Consider the following 27,184-nt stretch of genomic DNA (forward strand, 5'->3'; position numbering starts at 1 on the left):
GGAACACCAGCTTCGTGGAAGAATCTCTCGAGATCCAGCTGGGACGTAGACAAATTTTCTTGGGGTTCGCCTAGAGGAAACAGATAAAACCGCTGGACCAGTAGTCCACGAACTCTTTTGAAAAGAGACTAAGAGAGAGAGAGAGAACAAAATTGATACGCACAATCGCATACGAACAATATATACCCTTGTATATACATACCGTTATAAAATATCCCTCCACAGAGCCATGCAACGTGATTATTGTTCAGTAATTGCGATGGATCGATGAGGTTCTGTCCATGATAGTAAATCCAAACATGACGTTATTCGGAATAGTTACATTTTCATTAGCTCGAGTCGCTGATGAGAAACGTTCAAGCATCGGTACTGCATACATAGTACATGTATTATTATTGTAATATTTTCTGCGTATCTTACGTCAGAGGAAATACAATAGTTGTTCCAAAGAAAAAGGCTTTAAACGTATCCACGACCAGTGCGTTTATCTTAATCCTGATTTACTCGAAATCAAATGATTGCCGATCAAGTGGTCGTAAACGTGAATGGTATAATCGCTCGGAGCGTGGTCGATCGGAAGTTTTGAAAGTCGTTCGAAGGAAAGTATAGCGGAAAGAGGCCGACGTAACGCGACGCCGAAGGCGGTTTCCCGAGAAAATAGTGGCAATCAAACGACAACGGCGAGGGTTAATTCCAATTAGTTTCCAAGCTTTGGTAGGTTAATTCGTGCCAGCGACGATCGGTAGGGTCGAAACGTGCACGGTAAGCAGGGCGTGATTTGTAAGGCCTCCTTGCATAATGACGGAAGAAGAACGAAGGGTTTGCGCGACAGGGGCTTGTTTCCTGACACGTGCTCAGACACGTGAGCGTTCGAAGCGCTTTCGACTGTGACACGCTGCAGCCCCCCCCTGTCTGTCGAGCCTCTCCGTGGCCTGCTCGGAAGCGTGGCCTCGTTCTTTCCAAAAATTTAATGCTCATGAATAATTGATCCCGTCCAATCTCTCCTGAATCGCCTCGCACCCAGTACGAAGCGGTGCGTCGGATATCTTTTAAGTAACGCTCAACGGAATACGGTTACACGATTAAAAGTATCGACAAGTATTTGTGGGACGATCGCGACGAGCAAGAATGTCCTTCACCTTGCCGTTGACGGGAGGGTTAGAAAAAAAAAAATGATAGGATAGGGTGAATACGGTACCCGCTGGGACGGTTTGTCTCTGCAAGACTCCCGCGGGACCCCCGCGGTAGTTCCTGGGGCGCGGAGGCGGGCACGCATCTGTCGAATCTCCCGACGGATCTTCTGCAAGAGATCCTGCACGACACGCATTACACGCTACGCTGACGCCCTTCGCCCTGCGAATCGTCGTTACAATGTACACACGCTGTATCGAGCCTGGCACTCGATCCAGTTAAATTCCACGATAAACTCCTGCGAGGACGCGGCAACGATCGGGGGAGTGGGGGGGGGGGGGGGCGAGGAAAAGATTTTAAAGAGGAACGACGCCAGACGTCAATTTTGACGAAACGCGGAGTTTTACAGGAGTGAATAGGTATATTTCTGAGCCAGTGAACATTTGTGGAAAGTTTCACAAAAATCGACGTCTGAAAGATCGCGATGTTTCTTGTGCTACGTATTTCTATTCAGCGTGCCTCGCGCAACTAGGGCAAGTCGTGTCTCCTGTTTCCTTAAAGATAAAAAAGTGTGTTGGTAAAATTTAAATAGCATGCCTAGTCCATGGCTTGACTGTGTTCGAAAACACAGCGTCGGGAAGACAAGCAACGATATGCGTTTCGCTTGGCACGTTTTCGTGTCGCTGAAAAATACACGAGCGCCTGAGAGTATGGGACAGTAAACTGTAACAACGGGCCACGCGAGTTGCGTGGCATACGTACCGAAGGGAGGGACATTTTGCGGAGGGTCGACGGCGTGTATGTACACAGGCTTGTACGCGAAACACACGCAAGGGGGATGTAGCCAAGCATCGTTTCTGTCCCCAGCGGGACTGTCAGGGATACAGGAACGGCGGCTCCAGAGCCCCGAAGAACTCGAGCAACCCCCGGAGGGCAGAAACACATCAAAATCGAATTCACCAGATGTCCAGGAAAACGAATCTCCCTTCCCTTTCCTCGTGGAAAACGACGTTGCACTCGCTAACGACGTTGGGGCACGGCAACCACCCCCAAGGCGCAGATGCGTTTGCGGACGACGATTTAGGGGCCGAAAAGATTCGACTCTCGTCGCATAGTCTCAGGTGTTTGGCCCGTTGGGACGGCGATGGAAACCGAGATTTCGGCGGGGACGAAACGTGTCGGGACTCGGAGCAAACCTGTGGGGTTCCTTTGATTTCGGTTATTGGAAACGAATAGTCGACACCGCGATTCTATGACAGAGGTTTGATTACTTTCGAAAGCATTACTTACGCAATAGTTTCTCAGCGTTAAAATGAAATTAACTCTCGCCTCGATAACTTCAACACCTTCCTGCGCCACGTGACTTTGTACAGCTGAGATCTTGTACATTTCGAGTACACGTTTCGACGCGCACTGGGCTCGATATGCCGCCGATATTGTTGCTGGATTACCGAACTCCAGTTATACCATCCACTCGATCTCTTCCTCTCTGTTCCAGACACTTGTCATTCACGCCTAGCCGCACGATCCGCAACGCGCAGGTACTACTCGCAACCCTCGATAGACAACTATGATACTGTGTATATAGTCTGCTTCGAACGTGAACTTACCCTTTCGATGAACTCTAGGAATTTTTCGGTGATCGTCGGGCACAGGTTAAACCTTTAACGAAATAAAAGGACGAGAGGGTTGGCAACCGTTGCTTGGGTGAAAAAAAATGCACACAACTGTACGTATACGGAAATACGAGGTGGTTTATTATAATAATATTTATAATCATTATGCATCGCGGGCGGCGTGTCCCTCTTTCCCTCGCTTGGTGTTCGCGTTGCAATTACAATTACAAGACTTAATTCGGTGACAGAGCCCCCCATTCCACTTAACGTTCGCTCGCGCGCTTTCCGCAAAAAGACAATGTTTATTTACATCGATCGCCGCCTTAACAGTTACGGGTTACACATTCCTATTTATATTTATACTTTAATGATAATTAGTACAGCGTCTTTAAGTGTAGAATTACGCGTGTGTTCCTTGTCTGAACGTGTATATATAATATGTGTGTGTAACTGTTACAGCGTGTATCATACCGTACATGCACGTGTGTCTCTCGCATGTCGCGTGTGTTCGTGTGTACGAATCATCGAGTGTATAACAGCACATATCTACAGGGTGTTCCTTAAAAGTAACGTCGAAAAGTAATCAACAGGGAGGGTATAATATTACACGATAGGACATTCGAAATTTTATACACAATAATATTAATAATAATATTTAATCGTTTTCACGTAATAATAATAATAATAAAATAGCACCGTCGGCGTTCACCGACGACCACAATAATAATCAAAAATAATGATAAAGATAATAATGTCGACAACGACAACGATAACCGTGACGGAAACGAAGTTGAACGGTCGAGCGTCTTATCGTACGTATATCTTACAAAAACCGAACGGTACAAGATGCAAGGTCAACCTGACGTCGCGACGACTTTTACCTTTTCGCCACGGGCAAAAGCCACGCGAGAACCGGAACAGAGTCGGAAGGCCTCCCCATCGGATCCGCGAGCAGCTCGATTTTTTTCTCGAAATCGCTCGATTTTTCGCTTAGGCCGACGGAAAGCAACGAAACTCGAACGGAACGTTAATTAAAACTCGTACTACCAGGCCAGCCCTTCGCTCTGCATCTGGTGCGGCTCCAGGAACCCACCCCCGCCGCCGCCGCCGCCACCTGGACCGCCACCATTCCCACCGGCACTGGGATTACCCTGTGCTCCACCTGAGAAATATCAAACCCATCGAATCGGTTCCGTTCGCATCGATCTACCGAGAAACGTGGGATACGAAGGCACAAAACAATCAAAGCGTTTCATTCGCGGACGGTCTACTTCGAGCTACAGGATGTTGATATTCGAGTCGGTCGTTACGAAAATGGCGAAAGTCCATCAAAAAAAAAAGAACACGTTTTCGCGAGCAGAGCTTAAAAAACTTGTCGATTTTGTCTGTAAAAAAATCTAAATGTCGAGGCAATATTCCTTTATGAGCGCGTCGACTTAAGTTCAGTTGTCAAAAAAAAAAAAATAAGAGACATGCAGTATAAAAATGGCGTTAATCCGCAAGGGATGATCTCGGACACGTAACACCGGTAAAATATGTCGGGTGCATCATTTGTAACTTAATCAAAGACCTTCTCCATTTCAAAACAAAAGAAGATGGACTCACTCCATGCTCGTAACGAACGCATTGACATCGATCTCTTAAAACAGACAAATGTTCCTTTTTCCTCTCGTCGATGAACGACCGTATCTTCGACGATTGGCAAACATAACCGGGTCACGAGAGAAACAAAAAGAAACATTTCCCACGAAAATAGATTCTGTATTCGTAGATAAGTATAGCCTTTCAAAAGGATCTGGTCGTACCTGAAGGTGCTAGGAACTCGCCGGGGCTACCGCCAGGAGGTGCAGGGGGCCCCTGTCCAGGAGGGCCCGTGAGAAATTCCGGAGGGCCGCCTCCCGCACCCGGAGGTGGATATTCCCCTGCCACCGCCACTGCGGCTGCCATACCCGCTAAACTCGCAGGGTCCAAACCTGTCAGAAACAGATTACGTACTATTCAGGGAGGATCGTATCCGGCTTGCTATCTCCGAACCCGGCTGTCATAATTATCGCGACCTATCCACCCGCTACGATGTTTGTTACAGTCGCGATGGGAACCCGACAGACTCGATGTCAGTTAGCCGCGATTGCGAACGGATTTCAGGAACCGCCGTCGAAGATCTAACCATCTCCAAGTTCGAAACTCTTCTTCTCGCGCAAAGTTGCACGGCTTGGAATATTCGAATATTATTTTCCCTCGGAATCGTGTTCAGATGGAATTCCAGAACTCACCAGGATTGCCCGGTCCACTGAAGGGCGGTCCGTGCGGATGAGGGGGCGGATGAGCACCGAAGTATTCGTGATGAAACGCCACGGGCCCGCCGTAACCGAATTCGAACTTCTCCGCGCCGAAATACGGGAAACCAGGCGGCGGTCCGTCCTCGCCGCCCAGAGCACCGGGATTCAGGTTCAGAGGGAAGCCCCTCATTTTTCTGGAACCGCCGAAGAACGGGCTCCTGCCCATCGACGTCAGTTGTTTTAACCTACGCTCCTTGCTCCTCTTGTTTTGAAACCAGACCTGCGCAAAACGGATACGATCCACTGCTTTCATTGAATTCACCCGCCTGAAAGGGATTACCCTCTAACTTGCTGTTTCACGTTCAAGTTTCGCTCACTTTTTGCCGCGAACATTGTGGACGGGAAAAAGGGCGCCAAGTAGCGCCGGGATTTACGACTCGTCGTTAAAAAAAGAATATCGCGCGTAGGTGCGAGGAAAGTCTGCTCGTTGGAACGACGACGAGTGCAGAGTACTCGAGATAATAGTTGGAATAGGAAACTAAAGAGTTCGTAAAAGTGCGTTTCAACTTGACGAAATGAATCGTATTTTCTTTGAAGTTACGCGCGTCCCGTTAACCACGCGACGCGAGCTTAGAGAAACAAGTGAATAATATGAACCTGTATCACTCTCATGGGCAAGCCAGTCTCTTTCGCCAACTGTTCCCTGATGTGCCTGGTGGGCTTCGGTGTCGACGAAAATGCCGACTTCAGAATCTCCAACTGTTTCGCCTTTATGGTCGTTCTCGGTCCTCGCCTCTTCGAGCCGGCACCGCCGTCGCCGCTACCACCGCCAGCGCCGCCATCAGGACTTTTGTTCTCCGTTTGGCTATCCCTCGTCTCGGGATCTCCGTCCAGGGAACCTTTGAGCAACCCAAACAAAGCTGTTTAACCCCGCGAATGGAACGACGAGTATAAGCGTTCGATAAACGGCTCGCCGTACTCGAATCCTCGAGTACTTTACGATTTAGTCTTATTTCATCCACCTTCTTGAGATTTCTTTCTCGAAAACTTCCAAGACCAAGGGACCAAGAGTTCGATGTCGATATCGATTATTTACACAATCCTCCTTCCATCGTGCTCGTAAGGGGATTTCCAGCGACAACGAGAGTCATCGGCTGAGCAAACAATCGCATTTTTTCGGCGAACGCGTTCTTAATAACATATACATGTACGCGCGGATAATATACATATCTCGGAATCTTGATCGGCCGGATCGAGGTAACAACAATCGGAGCCAATCCCCCGGAAGCGATGCGAAACCCCCATCGGATTACCCGTGGCTGCTCTTCGGTTGAAAGCTACACTCTATACCGTGTGTATGTGTCTGCCTGTGCATGCACGCACACGCATAGACACGCGCAGAATAGGGCCCCAACTCTTCACGATAATCTATATACCCGGGGAGGTCTTAACCACGGGACAAAGAAAATGTTTGGACAGTGTCACACCGCACTACAGGGGCCACCCTTCGCGAGGACACCCCTCTTTCCTCTCCCACTGGTCGCAGGAGATGGTTCTACCGGGTGTATAGCGTACCTCGAGAGAGGTAAAAGTGAGGGGTCATTGTTGCGCTCGCGATAAAAGAGCAGAACCGAATAATGGCCCAGGGAAGACCTGACGCGCTTGGTAATTCGTAACGACGCTCCAGGTCAAGTCGACGAATTTCCTCCCTCGCTCGAGGGCTCCACGGAAGGGCTCGACCGAGCACGATTAAGTCGTTAGCTGGTCTCAGTCGATCGACCAAATTCAGTTTGTCATCGAGCGAACAATGCTCTCTGATACACCTCTACAATAGTCGAGCTGTACAATCCCAGAAATAGAGTGGATAGCCCGACAGAGTTATCTCTACACTTACGAGTTTAACCATAGCAAGAAAATATGAAACCAAAATGGGTTTTCAGGAAACAAAACTCGAGACACATACCTTGATCCTCCGAGTCTTCTTGCTTGCAAGGGTCACTTCCAAGAGGTAGATCGCCGGCGTGCCCAACCGTTTGGTCGCCAGGACCAGCCGGGCCCAAATTGTGAGGCCCCAGGTGAGAACCCCCGACACCACTGTGATGATGATGAGCACTACCGTCCTCGTCCTCGTCTTCCGATCCCGAACCCATCAACGAGTCTCCTCCTGCCGAAAGGTTGGACGATTCTGCTCGTGAACGATTCGAACCGTGCGTTTTAATCACATCAATCATCGAATCATCGTGTTGGAAAAAGGCGCCAGTCACTTTTCCGTTCAATGATCCGTGCACATTATTATCTAATCGAATTTCGCCATTGTTCTCGCGTGCATTCGCGAGAAAAATGAACGAGCTGCGCCTCGAAGTTGTAAGCAGAGACGAGCAAATGTTTCTTTGGACAATGATAAAATTCTGCTCATCTCTGACGCGCGGTTAACAAGATTTATGTTTTTTCGCATGCTCGACACGCGGGGAAAGGAACGAATTTCATGCCTACCGACGGCAAACTCGCAATACATCGCGAAACGAGACACGCTTAATCCTGAATAGGGACCCCAGCAACATGAACGACATCGAGTAAAGTTACAATCGTTGCTGAGAATTACTCGTGCAATGTAGTCGAAAAATGTCTTCGTAGAAAAATTACGTCGAATCCAGATGAACAAAATACCGAATCTCCGTTTCATTCACGGGAACATAATTTACTAGTAAATTTCTGAATGCTCCATGGGAAATTAGTTATTAAACGTGGCTGCAATATAAATGTCACCTTTGAGCATGCTCCCGACGGTGTCGCCAGCGATCCACGGATTCGATTTTTAAAAATTCCGATTATGGACTGCAACGACGGATTTTTTTACCGCGATACCGCGTGTTCAGCGATAAAAGGTGCGAAAAGTAATCGATAAATGGCCCTGATGAATCGACGTTGCGCGTAATTGCTGCGCTTTTCGCGTGCACCGCTGACGATCACCGGTAAATTCGACAACTGACAAATGACGGCTCGTTGATAGAGATTAATAGATGACTCGGATCGTACATGCTTATGTCAATCAAGCAAGTGTTCCGTACAGCCACCTTAAGCGGTGTACACATTTAATGTTAGTATGTAGGTTAAGTTTATGTACTTTTCGTTTCTCGTGTCATTTAAAATTCCTGTTCATTCGTTAACATTTTCTCGTGCGATTTGGCAAAAATATTGCTCGGAATATGTACATTTAAATTGTGTACTGGACTTTTGTATTAGATATTTTATATCGCCGGAAAGAAATTTCTAAATGTTAATCCTTTTTGGAGCCTCCAAAGTGACGCGGCCGTACCCATTACTTGTTTTGACAGGGATTAATGTCGAAAACATGGCGAAATAACCAGATGTCAGGATGCCTGATCGTCGAAACGAGTAATCGTCGTCTTCTGGTGCATGCTTTGCGTAAGAGACGGACGATGTTCCCTTCGAACGTCTTCAGAAACACAGTTGGAACCGCAATAAGTTTCCGGGTGCGAGTCGTGTCATCTTGGGAAACGATATTGACGTTTCACCGGCATTACAGTTAGCTTTACGGAGGGTCTCGAAACACGTTGATTACGACGGTGATACCGAGTAGAAAAAGGTCGCGGTTTAGACGAGCGTTTCCTCAATGGGACTCCGTTCGAATTGCAATGATCGATGGGGTAAACCGACCACGGAACGTTAAGAACATTACCGTGGACGGCTGCGAAGATTGATATTTCTGTGTCATCGAACAAGTTCCTTTTTTAAACAAATGATCGGTAGTGGTCCGCATAAATCGTAATGTTTATATTCGTACGAGCATTCGAAGACCAACCACTAATATCGAATCGCGATGGTTCCGATGGTCTCCCGACAAAGCAAGGTTCTCCTTCCAAAGATAATCGCGAGGTCCAGCCATCGAGACATCAGAACGATTATGACGCCTTCGTCCAGTCCGAGATGGTCTGACGCGCGTGGACCTCGCTTCTCGAAGACGAAGGCTCCTACCCTCCCCTCTTCAAGGAGAAAACGAAAAAGAAACGAGTTGTCGGACGTTTTGCGGTTTCGACGTCGGCATCGAAGCGACAAAAGGTTCGCCCCTGCCTAACGACCTTTCGGTTTTCGTTTCACGGCTTACACACGAGCGAGGCCCTCGTGAAACCGAGCTGCCCCCCTCTCTCTCTCTCCCACGTATTTTCCACTCCTTCGTTGCGTATCTCTGTCGACTAGTGGCGGACGGGTGCTGGTACACGCACCATGTTTTCACAGCTTGTCGTTCGACCGGGGGTAAAACCCCCGTGAAAAACCCACCACCCCCCAGACCCCTCTTTTTTAGAACGATCCTGACTCCGTGAAATCTCGGGCGTCGAACGCGTTGAACTGTGATCCCCCGAATCTCCTAGCCGTCCAAATTCCCCGCCGTCGTCCCTCCGCCATCGAAACAATGAAAAATCCCGACGTTTGGGGTTTGTTTTTCTTAGAAGACATGGTATTTTTTTTTTTCAACGTGGATGTATGTATATGCATACGAAATCATATGTTATTATAGAATGTTTCCAGAGGGTTGAGGTTCACGCAATCTCCGCGTTGAACTGCATTCGATGTCGTTTTAAGAGCAAAAGTTGGCTTCCTCCGAATCCAATTCGAGACACGGATGACGAATTATTATAATTAGTACCGAAAACAGACGATAAGTCACGGTACCCACAAGGTTATTCTTACAGAGACTTCGTTCCTTATGAAAACAGCATATACGAGAACAGTACTCGGTGAAGAGTTAAATTCCACGTAACCTACCTATCGAATACTCGCGATCGGTAAAAGTTGGGTTCTCCAAATCCAATTGGAACGAACGAGACGCGAACGACGATTATCCCTTTCTCTCGCCGTCCTTTCCCCGCGATGGATAACAAGGGACAATGACACTTGTTAACTCACCATGATGACCGTGCACGTGATGCGTGTCCGGCAGCGGCTTGCCCGACAGGTAGTCCTGCTTGCAGACGAATTTGTTGTCGTCCAGGACGTAGAGCTCCTCTCCCGTGCTCATCTGCTTCCGACACACCAGGCAGGTGAAGCAATTCAGGTGGAAAACCTTGTCCCTCGCCTTCCTCACGAGATCCTGAGGGCTTATCCCTTGGAGGCAACCGCCGCACTTCGTGCCGTATCGCCTGGAACCGACCAACAACAACCCGTGAACAAGGTGAAACGGCCAGCCATAGACAGAGTTTTTAAATTTATCCGCGGCAGCGCCGAAAGGCTGGTATAACGAGCGCGAGGGGTCTCCACGGGGGCTTTCGAGCGCCTAGTGATTAATCGCGCCGAGTGGTTTTCCCGCCAAGAGTTCCGCGCCTCCTGAATTCCTGCTTCTCGAGAGCGCCTCGCGTTTCTTTCTCTCGGTGTTGCGTAACCAATCGCGCCTGCACGACGTACTACGGCTCGACAAGTTGGAAACGAGCCGGCAACGTTATTACAGAACTTTATCGCGTTTGACTGAGCGGGATCAGGTCGACGCTATATATTTTTTCGACGGAGGAAAATAAATTTTAAAGCAGGGCTCGTCGAGACGTTGAGGTTTACAAGGAGGATACGTCGAAAGCTTTCGAGTTACGAAATTTTATTCGGTATAAGGCGATTCCTTCAAACCGATGCGCCGAGAAAGTTTTGCAACAACATAGTCAGCGGTTCTTACGCCGCCGACGCTCGAAACGATCGCGAAGACGTGGGTACGCGTCGGCTGTCGACTCCTCGCGGACGGGACGAAAAGGAAAGTCAATGTTGTACGACGACGACGTTTATTGGCCTCGGAACTTACAAGTGCTGTCATTAAGCCGTGCGTCTCGCAAACGTCGATAAAAGAAATACAGCGCTTTTAAAGAGATGGGACTTTAACGTCCCAATAGAGCATAAAAAGTTAAAACCCTTCGGTGGTGTAACGGTGCGCCTCGCGGTTACTGGCCATCGCGGACCGTTCGATATTCTCCTGGCTGCGTCTCACTTGTTAATTTCGAAGGTTCTTCTTTTCCTCCGCCGTATCGCTCGCTTTGTCGTAAAGTGCTCCCATTCCCTAGGGAACCGATGGAGATAATTGAATCGGAGTTAGAGATGAGTCGCTTCAAAGAAATTCGTTTCTGGAATGCCACGACGAGCTCCGCGGAGATTGCACAAGCGAGGGATCGAGTGTTGCACTAAATATGCAAGCATTCCTACGTGCAGAAACCAATTGCAACATCTAATCGCGTCTTAGGAGGATGTTCTCGTAGCGCAGTCACTCTAGACTGACAGAAAGGGGGCATTGGGAACCAGTCGCTGTCAAACTGATTTTTCGACCATTCGTAAAACTTGTAAAAGTTCCGTCAAATTTGAGGAAGCGATACTTTGCACCACATCGTACCGAAAACGATTTCTTCTTCGATCACGGCGGAATGGATGATTATTAAATTTCCAAAGAAAAATCTGCGTACGCGTCCAGCTCCTCCGTGCGCGGCTCGCGCGTGCTAATAAATCTAACCGAAACGATTCCTCTATCCGATCCTCCCGCGGCTGTATTATTACGGAAGCATCGGAGCCATATACTTCCAGCTAGCAATTCCGATCGCTTTAATTACAGGAATCACGCGATTAATTATAGGAATTACCGCGGTCCCTTAGGGCTGCCGCCTTTCGAAAGTAAATATATCTCAATTGATGCCTGCTTCCTCTCGCGCTGCACTTCTGACGTCCCTGGTCGCGCATTCAAATTCCCTGTGCACGCGGCCAGGCGTGACCCGTCCCGTTGGTGCAAGGAAGTGCAAGGAGCGCGGGGGATGCACGGCACGTGGTACGTGCCAGAAACAGAAAGCTTTCTTTTTCAATCAAACGAACGACCTATGTAACTCTTTAGAAAACCAAAGAGCCGTCTAATCGAGGAAACGCGTCGTCCATTCTTCAAATAAAATTTCGCTCGTCTCGGGTGACCCGATTCGCGACACGAGGTCGCTATTATTTTATTGCTATCGCGTTCAGCCGACGGAAACATGCGTCCAACCTGACCCGCGACCCACATTACGCCTATGTCGCGAATTCTTCGTCGGGGGGAATCGAAAGCTGCGTCGAAGACAGGAAAAGTTCGACGCTGAAACGAGTTCGCATCCGTTTCCTTTCAACGACGAGTCGTCATCGACGTGTTCAAACGATTCTGTCCATAACGTCACAGGTGCATAGACACCGCGGACAGAGTCGTCCGAATGGAGCGTTCCCCTCGGAAGGCGTTCTTCTCAGCTGCCAACGATAGCCATCGTCCGAGACGGTTTGTTTGTTTAGAAAAGAAGGTCGAAACAAAGGGAACGAAAGCGAAAAAGAATGCTACAAACTACCGAGGATTCCCTTTATCGATCGACACGGTCATCTATAACTATTACGCTTAGTACTTACGCGGGGCATCCTATAATCAACCGGCACACTTTTTCAAACTATTCATCAAGCTGTCCAAATTAGCAGTGGTACACGCAGTTCCTAACAATCTTCTCACGGAAGCAGAAGCCGGAGATATTTCTTGACCGGCGGTCATTACGCTGCCAGGCCTCCCTTTCTCTCCTCCCCACCCGTTGCTCGTTCGCTCTCTTACTCTCTACCTCGTTTCGATCCCGCGTACCAATCCCTCTGGCCCGATTACAGGAATTATTTAATTAATTATAGCAATTAGTCGGTCCCGTGTCAACTTCCACGAATTCATACGTCACCGAACACCACCGGGCCTCCGTTCGTCGTCTCGATCACGTTCCCCTCGCGGGTCCCCCTTATTTTCGCTGGACGCGCGTCCGTGCCCCCGTGTACGCTATTTTCTCTTTTTAAGGGAGCAGCCGCGTCAGCTCCTTCCTTCCTCGTGGAAAAAAAAAGGAAACGGAGGCTGGCCGTAAAGATCATTAATAGAAAGGCTTACGTGGTGCTTTTTCGTGTGTGAGAAAACGACGGCCGCGGGGAACGGGGCCAGGGAGGGAGGAGGAAGGGCTGAAGAAGGGGGTGTGGACTTCGGGCTCCCTTAAAGAGAAGAGCGTAAAGAGGCACACAGGAATTCTGGCCGTGTAGCAAGAAATATAGGACAGCCGGCCCCGAACGGAAAAAAAAGGGGGTGGGTCCGAGGCACGATTTGCCACGGACCCTGGGAGTTTATGTGTGCGGTGCGTGCTGGTTCCACGAGGTCCCGTAGACGATCCCGACTCGCGTCTCTCTCCACGTTGAACCTGTCCGTCGCGACGGCGATCGTTATTCCCTTCGGTATCGGCCGCCCGTTTCTCCGCTTTTCGATCGATTCAGGGAAACGGCACCTGCTCGAGCGACTCGACGATTACTTTGCTGAAATTGCAATTTATTTCTCATTTTTCGCTATTGCAATTATCACGAATAAATTCATGGTAACGTCGAGCTGTTTTTAATTCTCGATGGAGCTGAACGATCTTGGGTGCCGAAAAGGGTCAGCTTCACTTTCGTCTCTATTTCACTCTATTTCGATTCTCTTGCACTTTCGTCTCAGAAACCTCTAAAATCGAGAAACCCTAGTGTCTTTGCGATGCGGGAGCCGTGCCCCGCTGAATTGCTAAAATACCACACCGCGTGGTGGAGCGATGACTCGGCTCAGGGGTCAACTCGCGGCGCCCGCGACGTCCACCTTGACCTATTGCAGAAACTTTAATTACCGTTCAATTCATTATTTCTCTGTAAACACTCGACCGCCACCGCCGCCACCTGCTTCGCCTTCCCCTGTTAACTGCCATCGGCGCACATGCGCGGACGTCTCGGACCCGCCGATAAAGGAAATAAACACCCGTGATATTATTCGCAAGGCGGGAGTCTAATTAACGGAATCCAATTAGCGGCGCGAGCGGGAGTGCTCGCTTCCGCAGTCGACCGATTCGCTATTCTGTTCGTCGCGGCCGGTGGTTGCGTTTTCCCGACGTTTTTCCTTTCTCCGGAATCAAGAATTCCCCAATTCCTGTTATTTTATTCCTCGCGATTCCATCTTGAAATTCTGCGGAATATTAAAAGTAAAATAATGTTCCCCGTGGTGAAAATACAACATCTTTAGCTAAACAAATGGGAAGTGTACGCACGAGTTTCAAATAGATGCGAGAAGAAATATAAAAATTAAACTTACACGTTCGCGTCGAAACGAGCCGCTCCTCTTTCGTCGGTTATCGAGACGAGTTTTGAGCGGGCGCCGATTAATTCGTGAAATATCGACGATTATGGCCGAAGGGGTGAACGCATGCTTGCGAAACGATTCATAACAGTTATGCTAATGTTCCCGACTGGTCGCGTAACGCCGTTCGCATAAAATCTTGGGTGCCGCGACAGCGACGACTGAACTTGGTCGAATTCGAACCGTTCCTTTTCGCCTTTGCCCTCATTCTTCGTCGAACTTTCTCGATATCCACTGCTCGTTTATTATCACTTTCCCCGTGTATCGATTCACGGGTAGGGAACATCGCGGCGAGAAGGCAGATGGTGGCCAAACGTAACTTGGGCAAAATTTCGGTTAACCGAGATCAAGCATGAGCGTTTATTCGATATGAATCGGTCGATACGCTGGTGTATTCATGTTCGGGTAAATCAGATGTACGTCAGTATCATGATCGAATGCTTTACGAAGACAGAGACAAGTTGACTAACGAGTCTGATCGGTAACGGTGGGATCTTGACAACTTTTCACCTCTGCATAGTACAAAAATGTTGACGTTCATTGAATGAGACAGGAAATGATACATTTCGATCGATGTAAGCAAAATATACTCTTGTTCCTGTTAATTCCCATAATTAGCATATATACCCTTAATAGAAAAAAGCGTTTCAGTTACCTATACAAACATGACAAACCAAATTTAACCAACCTGTCAAAACGAACCAGATGTCGTCGATGTTTATTTCACGTCAGGTTTAGCACGCGTGCCACTTAATTGCCATCGTTGTATATAAATACTGCACACGTCGCCGCACTGGCGCCATTAAAGACCGAAGGGCTAACTTCCAGTATCTCGACCAAGTTCCGATAAAAATCCAAGTTACTCGAAGACTCCAGCTGCTGGGACACCCCTGGCAATTAGCGCCAGTTCCTGTCGCCAGAGATGGGCAATAAATTAAATGAAAAAAAGGAATTCTCCAAGAAGGAACACACCGACGTATGACCTACGGCACATGGGAGCGAGCTCTCAAAGTCAGTGGTTGGCAAAAACGTTCCCCGTACGAATATACGCATCGCGATACATACATAATATTGCCGAACCTTCCTGGAAGGAAAACAACTCGGTGGCTCTCTCGCTCTCTCGTATCCCGTTTCTCTGTCTGTACGACCGCGCCGGCCCCGTCACGCCCAACAAACTTCTCCTACGGCTCGTAGCGGGCGTCACGGCGCATTTATAATGTTTCCACGTTCGAGTTTCGACGGGTCTACTCTCGAGGAGGCCAGCGCCGCGGGTGGAAAGCAAGGACAATGGACCCTCGTCGGCGCCCTTTCGAGCCAGCCGAGAAAAGCCTCGCCGATCTATGATTGCCTTCGATCGTTTCGCTTTGATTTCCGTGCCGTGTTCATCGCGTCTGGACCGAGTCTTTGTTTTCTCCGTCGATACTCGAATTCTTCGCGACAGACACACCTCGAACCTCCAAACAAGCTAGATGAAACTCGTTGCAATTAATTGGGATTTATCGATAACGATCCAGACTTTGAGTGTACGAGAGTGACCATCCTAGTCGCCGATTCACTTTTCGCCAATCGTCAGTTAATGGGAGTCGAAGAACGATCGAGCATATAGATCGCAAGGGGTTAAGAAGCGCTGATCTGGATGACAATTTTTCCTACCCCTGCGTTTGACGAACGACTGTGCCCCTAACTCTATTCTCGACTCGTACTCGCTAGCCTCGCATCTTCGCGTCATGGTGGCACACCGTAGCCATCCCCCTGGCCCTCCAGTTAATGTTTTCATCGGCGTATTTCGACGACGGCGCGGCCCGTATTTTAAGGTAATAATTTTGGACGGGTGCGCGCACCGAACGGGCCATCGACCGCAAGCCAACGGCAGTCGAGGCGGCGTCGAAACGGGGACATCGGTCCTTTTGATCCTTGGACCCTTTCGGGGGGCCCCCACGGGCCATTATCGACCTTTAAGGACCTTGCTGCGACTCGTAGAGCCGGTTACCATAACCGCGCGTACCGTTCTCTTTCTACCGATACCTCGGACCTCCCGGAGGTGTTACAGTATTCCCAACAGCGATTCGCTGAAAGAAGGGGACACGGGGCTGTTCGTTCCGACTCGAGAAACGACATCGATAGATTCGTCGCGTCGTGGGAATCGATTCCACCCGCCCCTTGCCGCGGTTCTTCCACTTCGACGGAACGTTTCGCTACGGACAGTTTCGGTTCGTTCGTCTCGCCCGAACGGTCGCCATTGTATTTATATGAAAAAGTCGTCAAAACTAAAGATAACAAAATTCGTTAGGAAAAATGGAAGAATTTAGTCCAGATAGGAAATTTTTTCAATTACGAACAGCATCTTTCATTGCTAATGCTTCCTAATATTTCCACGATTTGTGTAACGGGAGAGGTGACGACGATAATTCACAGAACGCGAAGAGATATTTTTGAAAAAGTTTTTCACGCCGATCGGACATGACTACCTCGCGCTCGACTCGCGTCTAATGAATTTTTCAACGGAATGATATGCAAAGTGGCTCGTAAAGTATACAACACGTTCGTTATACGCTCGTTCGTGTAAGTATCAAAGAGACCCACTTTAAAGATCCTCCCCACTTTCCGCTTGTTCACGGGCCTTAGCTACAAAGGGGATCGTTCATCGCTTCCAGAAGTCACGAAAGAAAAACGTAGCTCCGTCGAGGCGAGAGGTAAACTGTATTCGCGAAGAACCGATGTGTAAACGCGAACGTGCTTGATCAAGGGTTATCCCTTTGGGGACGGCGTGAATACTCTTTGATCGTTTGCACCGCATTTGAACCATCAATATCGAACCAGAACGTGAAAGACGCGCAACGCGGTGCATCGAAGGGTTGAATCAACAAGATCGTAGCTCTCTCTCCGCTCCTACTAATTTTTCTCGCGCTACGAATATCGAGGCTCGTTCTTCCTTGGTTCGTTGCGTTCGTCACACATTTTTTCCTTATCACGACGTCGCAACACGGACTCGTAGTCTTCGGTTCGTTACGCGTTGGTTAACGGATACAATGTCGCTTGCTTTGTGCTCGGGAAAAAATGACGCGAGAAAAAACAGGGATAAAATTGAGCCAGAGCTTTGAAACTCCAAGCGACGAGACACGTTCGCGCGTTTTCAGCTTCTTCTTCGATCCGTGGCCGTAATTAATTTAAGTGACTCGCTGCTGCTTTTTCGCGCAGACTTCTTTGCCCCACCGGGCTCCAGAATCACGGTAGAAATCGCCAAGCGAACGTTGCGGACGAAGCGTAGCCTCTGGTAGCCGATCTTCACGCTCCAGGAGTCGGTTTCTTGCGCGAATGTCAAGGTCCCCCGACGATCCCTCGCGATTTGGGTTATTGTACCAACGAGAACTTCCCGCGAAAGCGAGAACGAAAAGTTTCAGCGGATACGACTCCGCGGCGCAACGGTCGTTTACTACAAAACGCTCGCCAAAACTCACTTTTTCCTTTTTTTTTTTTTTAAACAAGGCAATTTCAATTTTCAAAGAGAACAGCGACTTTCGCACAGCAAACGAATGGTGATATTCTCAAAATACCGTGAAAGTGGCCGAAGTTAAATTAGTAGACAAACGAATGAATTCTAAATACCACCCGTCTGTGGTTTATCATCGAGGCCATCCCATTGAATAGAAATGAAAGTAATGGGAACAGAGAATGCAAAGAGAAGCGGAGAAAGTGCAATAGCTAAGAAATAAGTCCAATGTACATCGAAAATTGTGAACTTTAAAACAGATAATTAATAACGATCTCTCTATCTATTCGTGCATCTAATATTTCAGCTTCTTTTGTTTTTTTTTTTTAAATTCCCGACTACTAAGCGCCGCGATGATACTTTCTTCTCCGCTCTACGACCGGAAACAACTTGGAAACTGGTTACGCGCGCCATTTTTTTTTCTACTTTCTTTCGCATGCCTGCAATTATCCGTTACACTCGATCAACGCGGTCGTAACGAGTCGCCGCTGGCGGTTTTTCGAACCTGGACCATCGACTTCTCCGCGTTATAAATATTTGGTACGAGTCCCGTAGTTTGTCAAGCAACGATGTTCTAACATGGTCTAGGCGACCGATGTTTTCCAGCGGGGATCACCGACTTTTTGTGGACACCGTGATTCGCAAGAAGCAAATAAGAGTCAATCGTTCCTTGATTGGTTCCGTTTGGTGTTTTATTCCGTTTTTTGATCCGAGTATACAGGGTCTTTGAAGGTATGCGATTCGTGATCGGTGGTCCTGGTTCCAGTGAAGCGCCACACCGTGTGCTGGACTCTTTTTTTTTCTCTCGACGTTGCTCCATTAATTAATGTCCCGTTTCTTGCACGATTTATGCTAAAAAGTCCAAGTCAAGGGTAGCGCCAGGGAACCAGGTCCCGATGATAAATGCCTACTTAATTTTTCCATTTTTTTCGCTCGATCGTCGCAAGAAACGCGTCGCGAAGTGGCGACAAATCGATTCGGTAGTTCGCGGATCACGCGAAGCGCCGATTCCTCATAAATCGTAACCGTTAATTTTAATTTAAGAAGCTTTACGTTTTCCGCGTGCCCCCGCTGCGGGACAGACTGATGACCGTAAAGTGTCACCGACGATACCGCAAAGCGTTTCACGACAGAATCGGCGCGATGGAACGAGAGATTTTTGCTCGGAACCTTATCGAGCGTAAACAACGCCGTGGAAAATGTCAAGGCCTCCTTTCCATTCGTCCATTGCACGACGGTGAAAAAGAAAAAAAACCCATCAAACGACAAATGTCGCGGCGATTGTCTGCTAATGCATCGATCGTAAATGTCTCGATTTCCCCTGGTGTTGACTGACTGGTAGCACTAATGCCGTGTGTCGCCGCGAGTTTATCTAATTACGCCACCGGGAAACGATTCTTAGCGAAGATAAGAGGTACTTTCTGTTTTAAAAACGCGAAAAAATAGTAACCGCCGCTTGTCAAACAACGACCCATCAATTATCGTCTAGTTTTGTCTGTCAACGAGGCACAGCGGAACAGACAGCGGTACAAGTTGTTCCGATAAATCGCCAATAGTATGCCGATTTAGTTATTCGAGTGGAACTGTTTTTATGCTGCGACGTCTAGGATTGTAATCCAATCTAATTGCGTGTACAAATAAGTGACTAACGATTTTGCCGTTGCGATCGAAATAGCCTCAACCGTACCGATCGGCGTCGAACAGGCAATCGGTTTCAGAAGAAATTCGTACGACATAATGTTACTGGGTCTATAGAAATTCTTTCTTTCTCGCATTTTTTTTTTATATTTTCTTTACGCTACACGTCATACCACTTATACTTTTGTTTTAGATCACACCCCATTTAAGGTTTCAAATATTTTCGTAAATTGAATTTATTTGGTTTGCAGGTTTTAACTAGTTCCGAAATGAAAGGGTCAGACTGACAGCTCAAAACAGCCGGTCGGGTATATGTAGAACAATTATCAGAATAGCTAGAGGATCACTTGTTGAAATGACGTTTTATGCGTGTACATGGGGAGGAAGTTTTCATCCCTGAAATTAGATTCAGTCTGTTTCACAGTCCAGAAACGTTAACCCAATTGATTCAAATGGCGAAATACATCCGCTCCACTGTTTGGACAGAGCTGTTTTCAGAAATCGGAATTCCTGGCTACTCGTTAGCAACACTTCGACTGTTTTGCTACAAAGCTTAAATTTAGAGCCCTTCTATGCTAGTTCGTAGCACAATCACGGGATAACGAAAAGAACGTCAAGTACCTGAAGAAGTCCTCTCTGCAGAAAAGTTTGGCCTCCCTGGAGAAGCACTTGTCCTGCAACGTGATTCTGCAATCGAAGCAGCGAACGCACTCGATGTGCCACGCTCGGTCCAAAACATTCAGCAGGTACTGATCCATAATTGGTTTGTCGCATCCTGCACATGACAGGAGCATCGCCAATCCGCGTCTCCCTGCTGCGAAAAGAAAGAGAGCATTCGTGAATAATCGAGTGGTAACGGGATCAGGTTCGAATTTTAATAACAAACAACCGCCCGCCCGTTTAGTCCCATTTTCCTCGTGCCAGTTTGCGTTTCCGTCCCATTTCGAATCCCACGCAGGTGAAAAATATCGGTTAAAGCGCAAACGTCGAGAAGGCGGTAGACGAAACGAAACGCGCCCCGCGACTCGACGAGGCGTTTTAATTTTCTGCGCGTTCAAACGCGCCCCTGCTCGCACGTCATCGCGCCGAGAAGCGAGCGAGGAACGCGACAAAATTCTGCCACGCCGAATATTCCAGATATTTGTTTGACAGACAAAACCGACGCTCGTGCATTTTCAAATTTCAAACGTTTCATCGTTGCGATTATCCCCACTGACTGGCACGAAGCGTTTATAATGTACAAACAAAAGCAATTGTTTGTGTTATCGGCCGCGTTGAACGACGAAACAAAATATAAAGTGTAGGGCGTACAAGTAATTTAACAGTTGAATAACTTACTTCTGGAAAGGATTCGGACAACGAACAAGGACGTTTAAGTAAATGAACGAGTTAAGCCGTGCCAGTATTGCTAGCCGTTTGTGTGTTTGCTTTCAAAGCACGCAAACAGCAGTGCTATCCTTTTAATTTAAATTTACCGTGAACCACGAGGGAAGTCACGAGGATTAAATTATCCATTCTTCGGTGGGGACGCGTGATTAGTCGAGCGAGCGTCGCGACGCTCATCGGCGGAACAATTAGAAGCCCGGTTAAACAGAGAACAGAACACGTGCTCGACCACTTTGAAACATTCTCGATTAACAATCAGATTCCAATTTGAAAGAAAAATCTCGACCGCGCTTGGCCGTGGCGGAGCACGTGCATAACGAACACGCGCATTGTGCTGGAACTTTTTGTAATTCAAACGGTTTGATTACCGTGGAGTCTACCGAACTATGCGAAACAGAGGAACCGAGGCGCGAGCGTAAAAGTGCACAACAATGCGACTTCCCCGCTGTTAGTGTCGAAGCAACCGCGGCCCGATCAATCCGGGAAAAATGGGGCCGGCTTTTTCGAACGATTCAAAACAAATAGAACTTCCACCTGTCAAACGGTGATATAGTTAAATTTAATCCCGGTGTTCCGTGCGAGCGCATTTCATCGTATACGATCCTCGAGAAGACGCTACTTTTCCCAAACTATTTTATACATGGGATATTTGGACTGTTTAAAGGAGAATCTTGGCATTTTGTTCCAACGAATTTAATAAATGCTACTTGGAAGTCGATGTTGCAATCATTAATTGATTGTCAATAATCGACCATTCCGCGAGTGCATTTTCACGAAATGGGCTCGATACCGTTCGACGAGCTGCTTCGGTAATTATAGTCGGTTGTCGATTAACATTCGTGGCCGAGTTTGCCCTTTGGTACGCTTTTCTTGCTCCCGTCTTCCTCCCGCTGCCATCTACGCGTCGCTCTTTTCTCTCTGTCTCTCACCCGACCTCTGACTTCTTTTTTCGCCATTGCTGAACCCTCTAGGGTTCACTCCTCTCTTTTTTTCGCGGTTTCCGCCAATGGGCGGAGTTCTTCCCCTGCTGGCAGGATTGTCAACCTAGCAACCCTTCTCCCACCCTTAAGGTCTGACCTTGCGCATCTCATCTCCCTCCGTTCTACGGGAGGGCGAGAAGAAAAAGGAGAAACTCGACCCCGACCATCCCGTAGTTACCTCAAGATTTAAATCGTTCCACGCGAAATCGACTCACGAGTATAATTCCTACAGCGAAATTGACTTCACAGTGAAAATTCCGTGTTTCTCGAAAAAGAAAAAAAAAGCACGCATTCGCGTCGGACACGATTACGGTAGAATTGAAGCAAGTATCATGTGTTTCGAATAGAGTCAATGAAGTTAAATTTATCAATCATGAACCCGTACGAGGGTACTAATACCGACGAAAGTATGTACGGCCATCTGCTTGTAATAGCAACTTATGGTCCTATATTTAGCCGCCATTGTTCTAATTATATTTTCATCCTTGTATTCTGGTGTGCTCGATGCGTCCGCTACTGTTTTTGTCGTTCTTCAAAGTTCCCATCAACGAACGACGGAAAGCGCGATACAATGAAAATCATGTTTATGAAGTCCACCTGAGGTGGGACAGGTCCGAGGAGATAACGTTATCAGAAATACGTTCCCTAACGCGGTTGACCTTTCATTTCCGAAATCTAATACAGTTGGCCATTTTCACGGGTGAAACGGACGCGAAGAAGACGCCGGGAAATGGAGGGAAGATTTTCTTAACTCTCCCAAACCAGATTAGGACGAGGTCTACGCGAGACGAATGCCTGGACTGACCGACGAAAACGGCTCGATTAATCCGATTCGTTTCTGCAAAGTGTGTGCGACGAGTGCCACCCTTTGCCCGGAACCACTTTGCCGACTTAATAACGATTCGAAAATTTCACAAAGCGCAATTTCGTGAAATATAATTTCGCGTAGAATTGTACGTGGGAAATTCGATTGCGCGGGCCGATGTTCATTCCCTTTGCATTCAACGCTTGAAATTAGTCCGCCTCTCACCCCCCCCCCCCCCTCCCCTCCAAAAATATTCCCTTTCAATTATAACGGAAAAGTACGAAATTGGAGAATGATATTCAACAAAGCGTTCAAATCGAGTCGAAACGATTAACGTTAATCTTAATCTAATTGAAAAGCCATGCGTGCGGTATTCTATCTATCCCGGTAGCTAGTTTTACTTCTAGGGTCAGTTGAATCAGAGACCACAGAAGATTCCAAGGTTTAATTAAAGCTTTTACGTCGTCTGCAATTTCATGTGTAACGAAGAAGAAAGTATAGAATATGTAATATTGTCGCGCTGTAATTAATAAGACCACGGGATGAATAAGCAATACGAGACGATTAGGTCTGCGGGTATCCCACGAAGTCAAACATTATCCGATACCTTCACTGTCAATGTTTTTCTTCGAGCCACCCTTTGAAATACGTTAATACGCTTCCTAAAAACTCTTTCGCGGTTTAAATTTCCACGTTGCCACGGTCGATGTCTTCGAAGAATAAAAACAAAGAATGTACCGTCGTTAATGAAATGCCAGGAGCGCGATTTAATTCTCGGTGCTTTAAGAATTTTAGAGGTAGATCGGGCTAATTAACGAGAACGGGGGGGAAAAAAGAGGGAATAAACGAAACACGTTAAGCGGGGAATTGCTGGCGATTTACAGCCGATGACGACACGTAAACGCAGACGTTGAACCAAGTAAAATTTTTTTATTATTGCTCATCGGTGCACAGCGTACGAGCGGGGTTACCAACCGTACGGTTTTCGAGGTGATAAAACCACAGATGAGCAAGAATCTTATCTGGAAGAGTATATCGTACAACAAATAAAAAAAAATATACGTTACTCGACCGACAGAAATTATAATTTAAATTACAGTATAAAAAACGTTGCGAATAAATCGTTATACGACGTTTTTATTTATCATTTGTTGCACGAATAAACTTTCTGGATCTGCATCATCATTTTCCGTCAAATAATGTCACGTATATTTATCTTTATGTTTCAAGTAAGGTAACCCTAAATGCATTCCGCGTGAGCTTTCCGTCGGTACGATTCTCCACCACGATTGCAGTTGTAAGTTCAACTTTCCCATATTTAGCATAAGCGTATTAAGTCGTTTTGTCGATGTTATATTCCTTATCGCCATTGAAAACATTTTAACGTGACATAACTTGCCTCAGAGATTCGAATCTATTCCCCTATACAACGTCTCTTTAGAAATTGAACATTCGTCGTGGAAATCGTTATATTCGAGACATTACAAATCGGTTCCTCCGTGTGACGTTAACGAAAGCCATGCATAAACGTCGAGACTCGAGTAATATGTTCTCGTCTGATCACTGGGTACGTCTTTCCACGCAAAAAGGCTACAAGTGCCTAGACGTCGGATAATCGACTGCGTGGATAATCCGATCCGCGGTTCGCGCATCCGCGAAGATGACGATTTCCTCGGATCGCTAGTTCGTTACGCGCAATGACGCGTATTTCGACGCGTGTTCAACCCTATCCGAGGCGAATTCATCCTCGTTAGATCGGTACCGCGGGACGATCCATCACCGTGAAAAAAAGAAGACGCATTCTTATGACGTCCAAATTACAGTACGATCAATCACGATAAAGGAACGAACGGGGTTCTTACCGTACGCAAAAAAGTTTTCGAGAAACCGTTCCTCTGACACCCCGCGGAAAATTTCGTGAGAAAGGAAAACCCTTGATTCTTTCAGTGTCGACTAACTTACTGGCACGACCGAAATCAATTTTACCGATTACATAGACTTAGTATGCTAGCAAATAAATGATTAGGTGTCGCATCGTGAATCGACGAAAGGAATAGAAGGATTGATTAATTAATGTGTCGGAAGAGTTCACTTACCTATGTTACAGGCTTGTGTGACGGGCAGGGGTGCGCAGCAAGGCCCGCCGAGGGTCGCGACCCTTATCCGGGGGGTTCCAACCCCCCCGGGGCCCCCTCCCCCGCCCCCGGCGCCCCCGTAGCCCTCCACTTCCCCAGCCGCGACTGCGGCCACCCCTGCCCCCACTCTCTCGCCGGGCCCGGGACCACCACCAGGCCCACCTTCCACGGGCCCGTATCGGCCGAACGGTCCCGAGGGCCCCAGTGCACCCACTTTTACTGCGGTGTTATCCCAACGGCCGTTAAATTGCACTTCTCACACTTCCCCCCGTCGGCTGCCAGTTTTTTTCGTCTCCCACGCACTCGGTATTTCGACAATTTCAGTCCTGTTTTTCTCTGTATCTGTCTATCTATTTTCCCTCTGTGTCTCCCTCTGTACACGTTTCCTTTCACTCGATGTCCGACTTCTCTCTATCTCCGTTCTCCTCTCGCGAGCTGTCCAAAATCGCTTTCTTTCCCACTGGTCCCTTCCGTAGGTGTTTCGAGGATACTCTAACTAATCACTCGGATTCCAGCTACCACCGGGTACCCGATGCTCCCGGCACCGTTTCTCGACCTCGTGTTTCTCAGCTGATAGGCCAGTACCGTCGGCACATCGTGACCCCTTATCTCAAGATCGTTCCTGGATTCTAGACACTCCGCGGTGGATCATGGCGGCGATGAGACCGGTATCGCGGCAGATCTCTCAGACGCGACGTGCGCGTCCACGCGACGGGACGCATCAAGATCCCCTCGTGTTCACCCTTGCGACTTCGATCGTTCGATCTTGCCGATTTCGACTCGAAGGTCAAAATTCTTATATCGCGTACTGGAAAATGAGAGTACCAGTTTACCGTTTTGGTAACGAGCACTTGGGCGATCCCCGAGTTTTATCGAGACACGAGAGTCGAGTGTCGACGACGAAGGACGACCCAGAACGATAAGCGACACACGAGCGAGGAACGCGGCGATTCCCGAGCACGCTCGCCTCGAGTTCGCCAGCCAACTGGCTGCACCTGTGACAGCCGCGAGGGCCCCCCTCTACCACGACGGGACGTCGCGCGCCTCGCTGAAATGGGCTACGCCCATTGGCCACGACCACGGCGCGGGACCTTCCGCGCTCCCCACCGATTGGACGCTGGGAGCCCGCTCGGGCGTAGCCAACCCCGTGCGCCGCAGACATGGCCGTGGAATGGCTGCGGGATCTCTCGTCGCGAACGGAACGCTTCTGTCGTTGCTACTGCTTCTCCGCTTGCTTCTGCTGCCGTGTGTTGTTGCTCGAAATAGCCTGGCCGCCTGATTCTCCTCGTCTCCGACGCGCTATCGATCCCCCTTCGGCGTATACCGAACGGAAGAGTGCCTCGCGAAATGCCACAGGTTTCAGGGAATCTTCGCCTCTCACGCTCGCGAAATATTCCTCCTCCCTCCTCGCCCTTTTCCGCTACGTTCGCCGAATCCCACTCTCGACCGCGCGACTACGGCTCCCTTTCCATCTTTTTGCCTCCTCCCCACCCCCTCTTTTTCCTTCTCGCGGTGGTTCTTCGATTCCCCCTTTCTCTCTTGCTCCGTTATCCTCGCCGATAGCACACCGATACTTGTGTGCGCGATGTGTACATGTGGACGTACGCGCCCTCTGTTCGACTCGCGAGACATAACCTTATCGCGAGGCTCGTTTTGTGACGGAGGCGTGTACCGAGGCGACGCGTTGCTTTCTATCGATTAAGGACCTCTTCGCGCTATTGTTCGACGATTTTAGGGACCGATGTCCCGTTCGACTTTTTCTTCTTAAGCTTAAACCACCCGGCTACCGTCAACGATGTTCCAAGGGAATCGTAAGTCTATGGACGATTAGTGTTGTTTCCGCGAAACGGATGGAGAACGATTGGTTAATTCCCCCGTTACGTTTTTCATTCTAGGTATAAACTTTGAGGAGCTGGGAAGATATGATTTTCTTTTGCTCTCGTAGGCTTCGATTCTCAACAATTTATATCGATTTACAATATCCTAAATCTTATACAAAATCTAGCCGGCGCCGAACTCCGAAACGCGTAACGCGCAAAAAAAATTTAACGGTTGCCCGCGTGCCACCATAATTAGCCGTAAACAAGTGGCTTCTATAAATTACATCGTGGACTGGTTAAGCTTATTACGAGGGTCGACCGTAGACTACTGAAAAGCTGTCAAGGTTATTATAGGGTCCTGTGAAAAATCGACCGCCACTTAGATGTGTCAATTTGTAACGGGGCGCCCCGAGTAAGTATAGTCCCCTACCATCCTTCTCTATCTTCCTTTCGCGTAACTGTACCCCTTCACGCATAGACCAACGACCCAGGTCGCTATCTCTTTTGTCATTCCAAAAATTAATTACCAAAAGCTACCGTGGCGGTGAGGTACGAGCTGAAATTCGTACGACTACTCGCAGTTCATCCCCATGTTATTATCGTTATCGGAGTACTTTTCCATTCGATGCATCCCGTTATTATTGTTCCATAAATCTTTTCGACGGTGGCAGATACACACTCAGAGTTTCGTAATCATGAGAATCCCCGAGGCTCGAATTCTTTGCACGTTTTATTCGC

At 48.1% G+C, this 27,184-nt stretch overlaps 1 protein-coding gene across 3 annotated transcripts; it reads right to left on the minus strand.

Moving 5' to 3' along the window:
- Positions 1–2,873: 2,873 nt before the first annotated feature.
- LOC128873167 (LIM/homeobox protein Lhx1) lies at positions 2,874–25,538 on the minus strand. 3 transcript variants are annotated; one of them, XM_054116529.1, is made up of 8 exons: positions 24,588–25,538; positions 19,942–20,134; positions 9,953–10,185; positions 6,990–7,190; positions 5,684–5,925; positions 5,021–5,306; positions 4,553–4,741; positions 2,874–3,909 (listed from the first exon to the last, which is right to left on the minus strand). In XM_054116529.1, exons 2-8 carry the CDS (start codon positions 20,112–20,114, stop codon positions 3,791–3,793), a joined length of 1,443 nt encoding a protein of 480 aa, XP_053972504.1. In that variant the 5' UTR covers positions 20,115–20,134; positions 24,588–25,538; the 3' UTR covers positions 2,874–3,790. The 3 variants fall into 3 exon arrangements, with proteins under 3 accessions (XP_053972504.1, XP_053972503.1, XP_053972502.1); XM_054116528.1 differs by having other exon boundaries at positions 4,553–4,720; positions 6,990–7,211; XM_054116527.1 differs by having other exon boundaries at positions 6,990–7,211.
- Positions 25,539–27,184: the final 1,646 nt, after the last annotated feature.

This window comes from Hylaeus volcanicus, chromosome 3 (assembly GCF_026283585.1).
Source record: "Hylaeus volcanicus isolate JK05 chromosome 3, UHH_iyHylVolc1.0_haploid, whole genome shotgun sequence".
In the NCBI taxonomy this organism is placed as follows: Eukaryota; Metazoa; Arthropoda; class Insecta; order Hymenoptera; family Colletidae; genus Hylaeus; species Hylaeus volcanicus.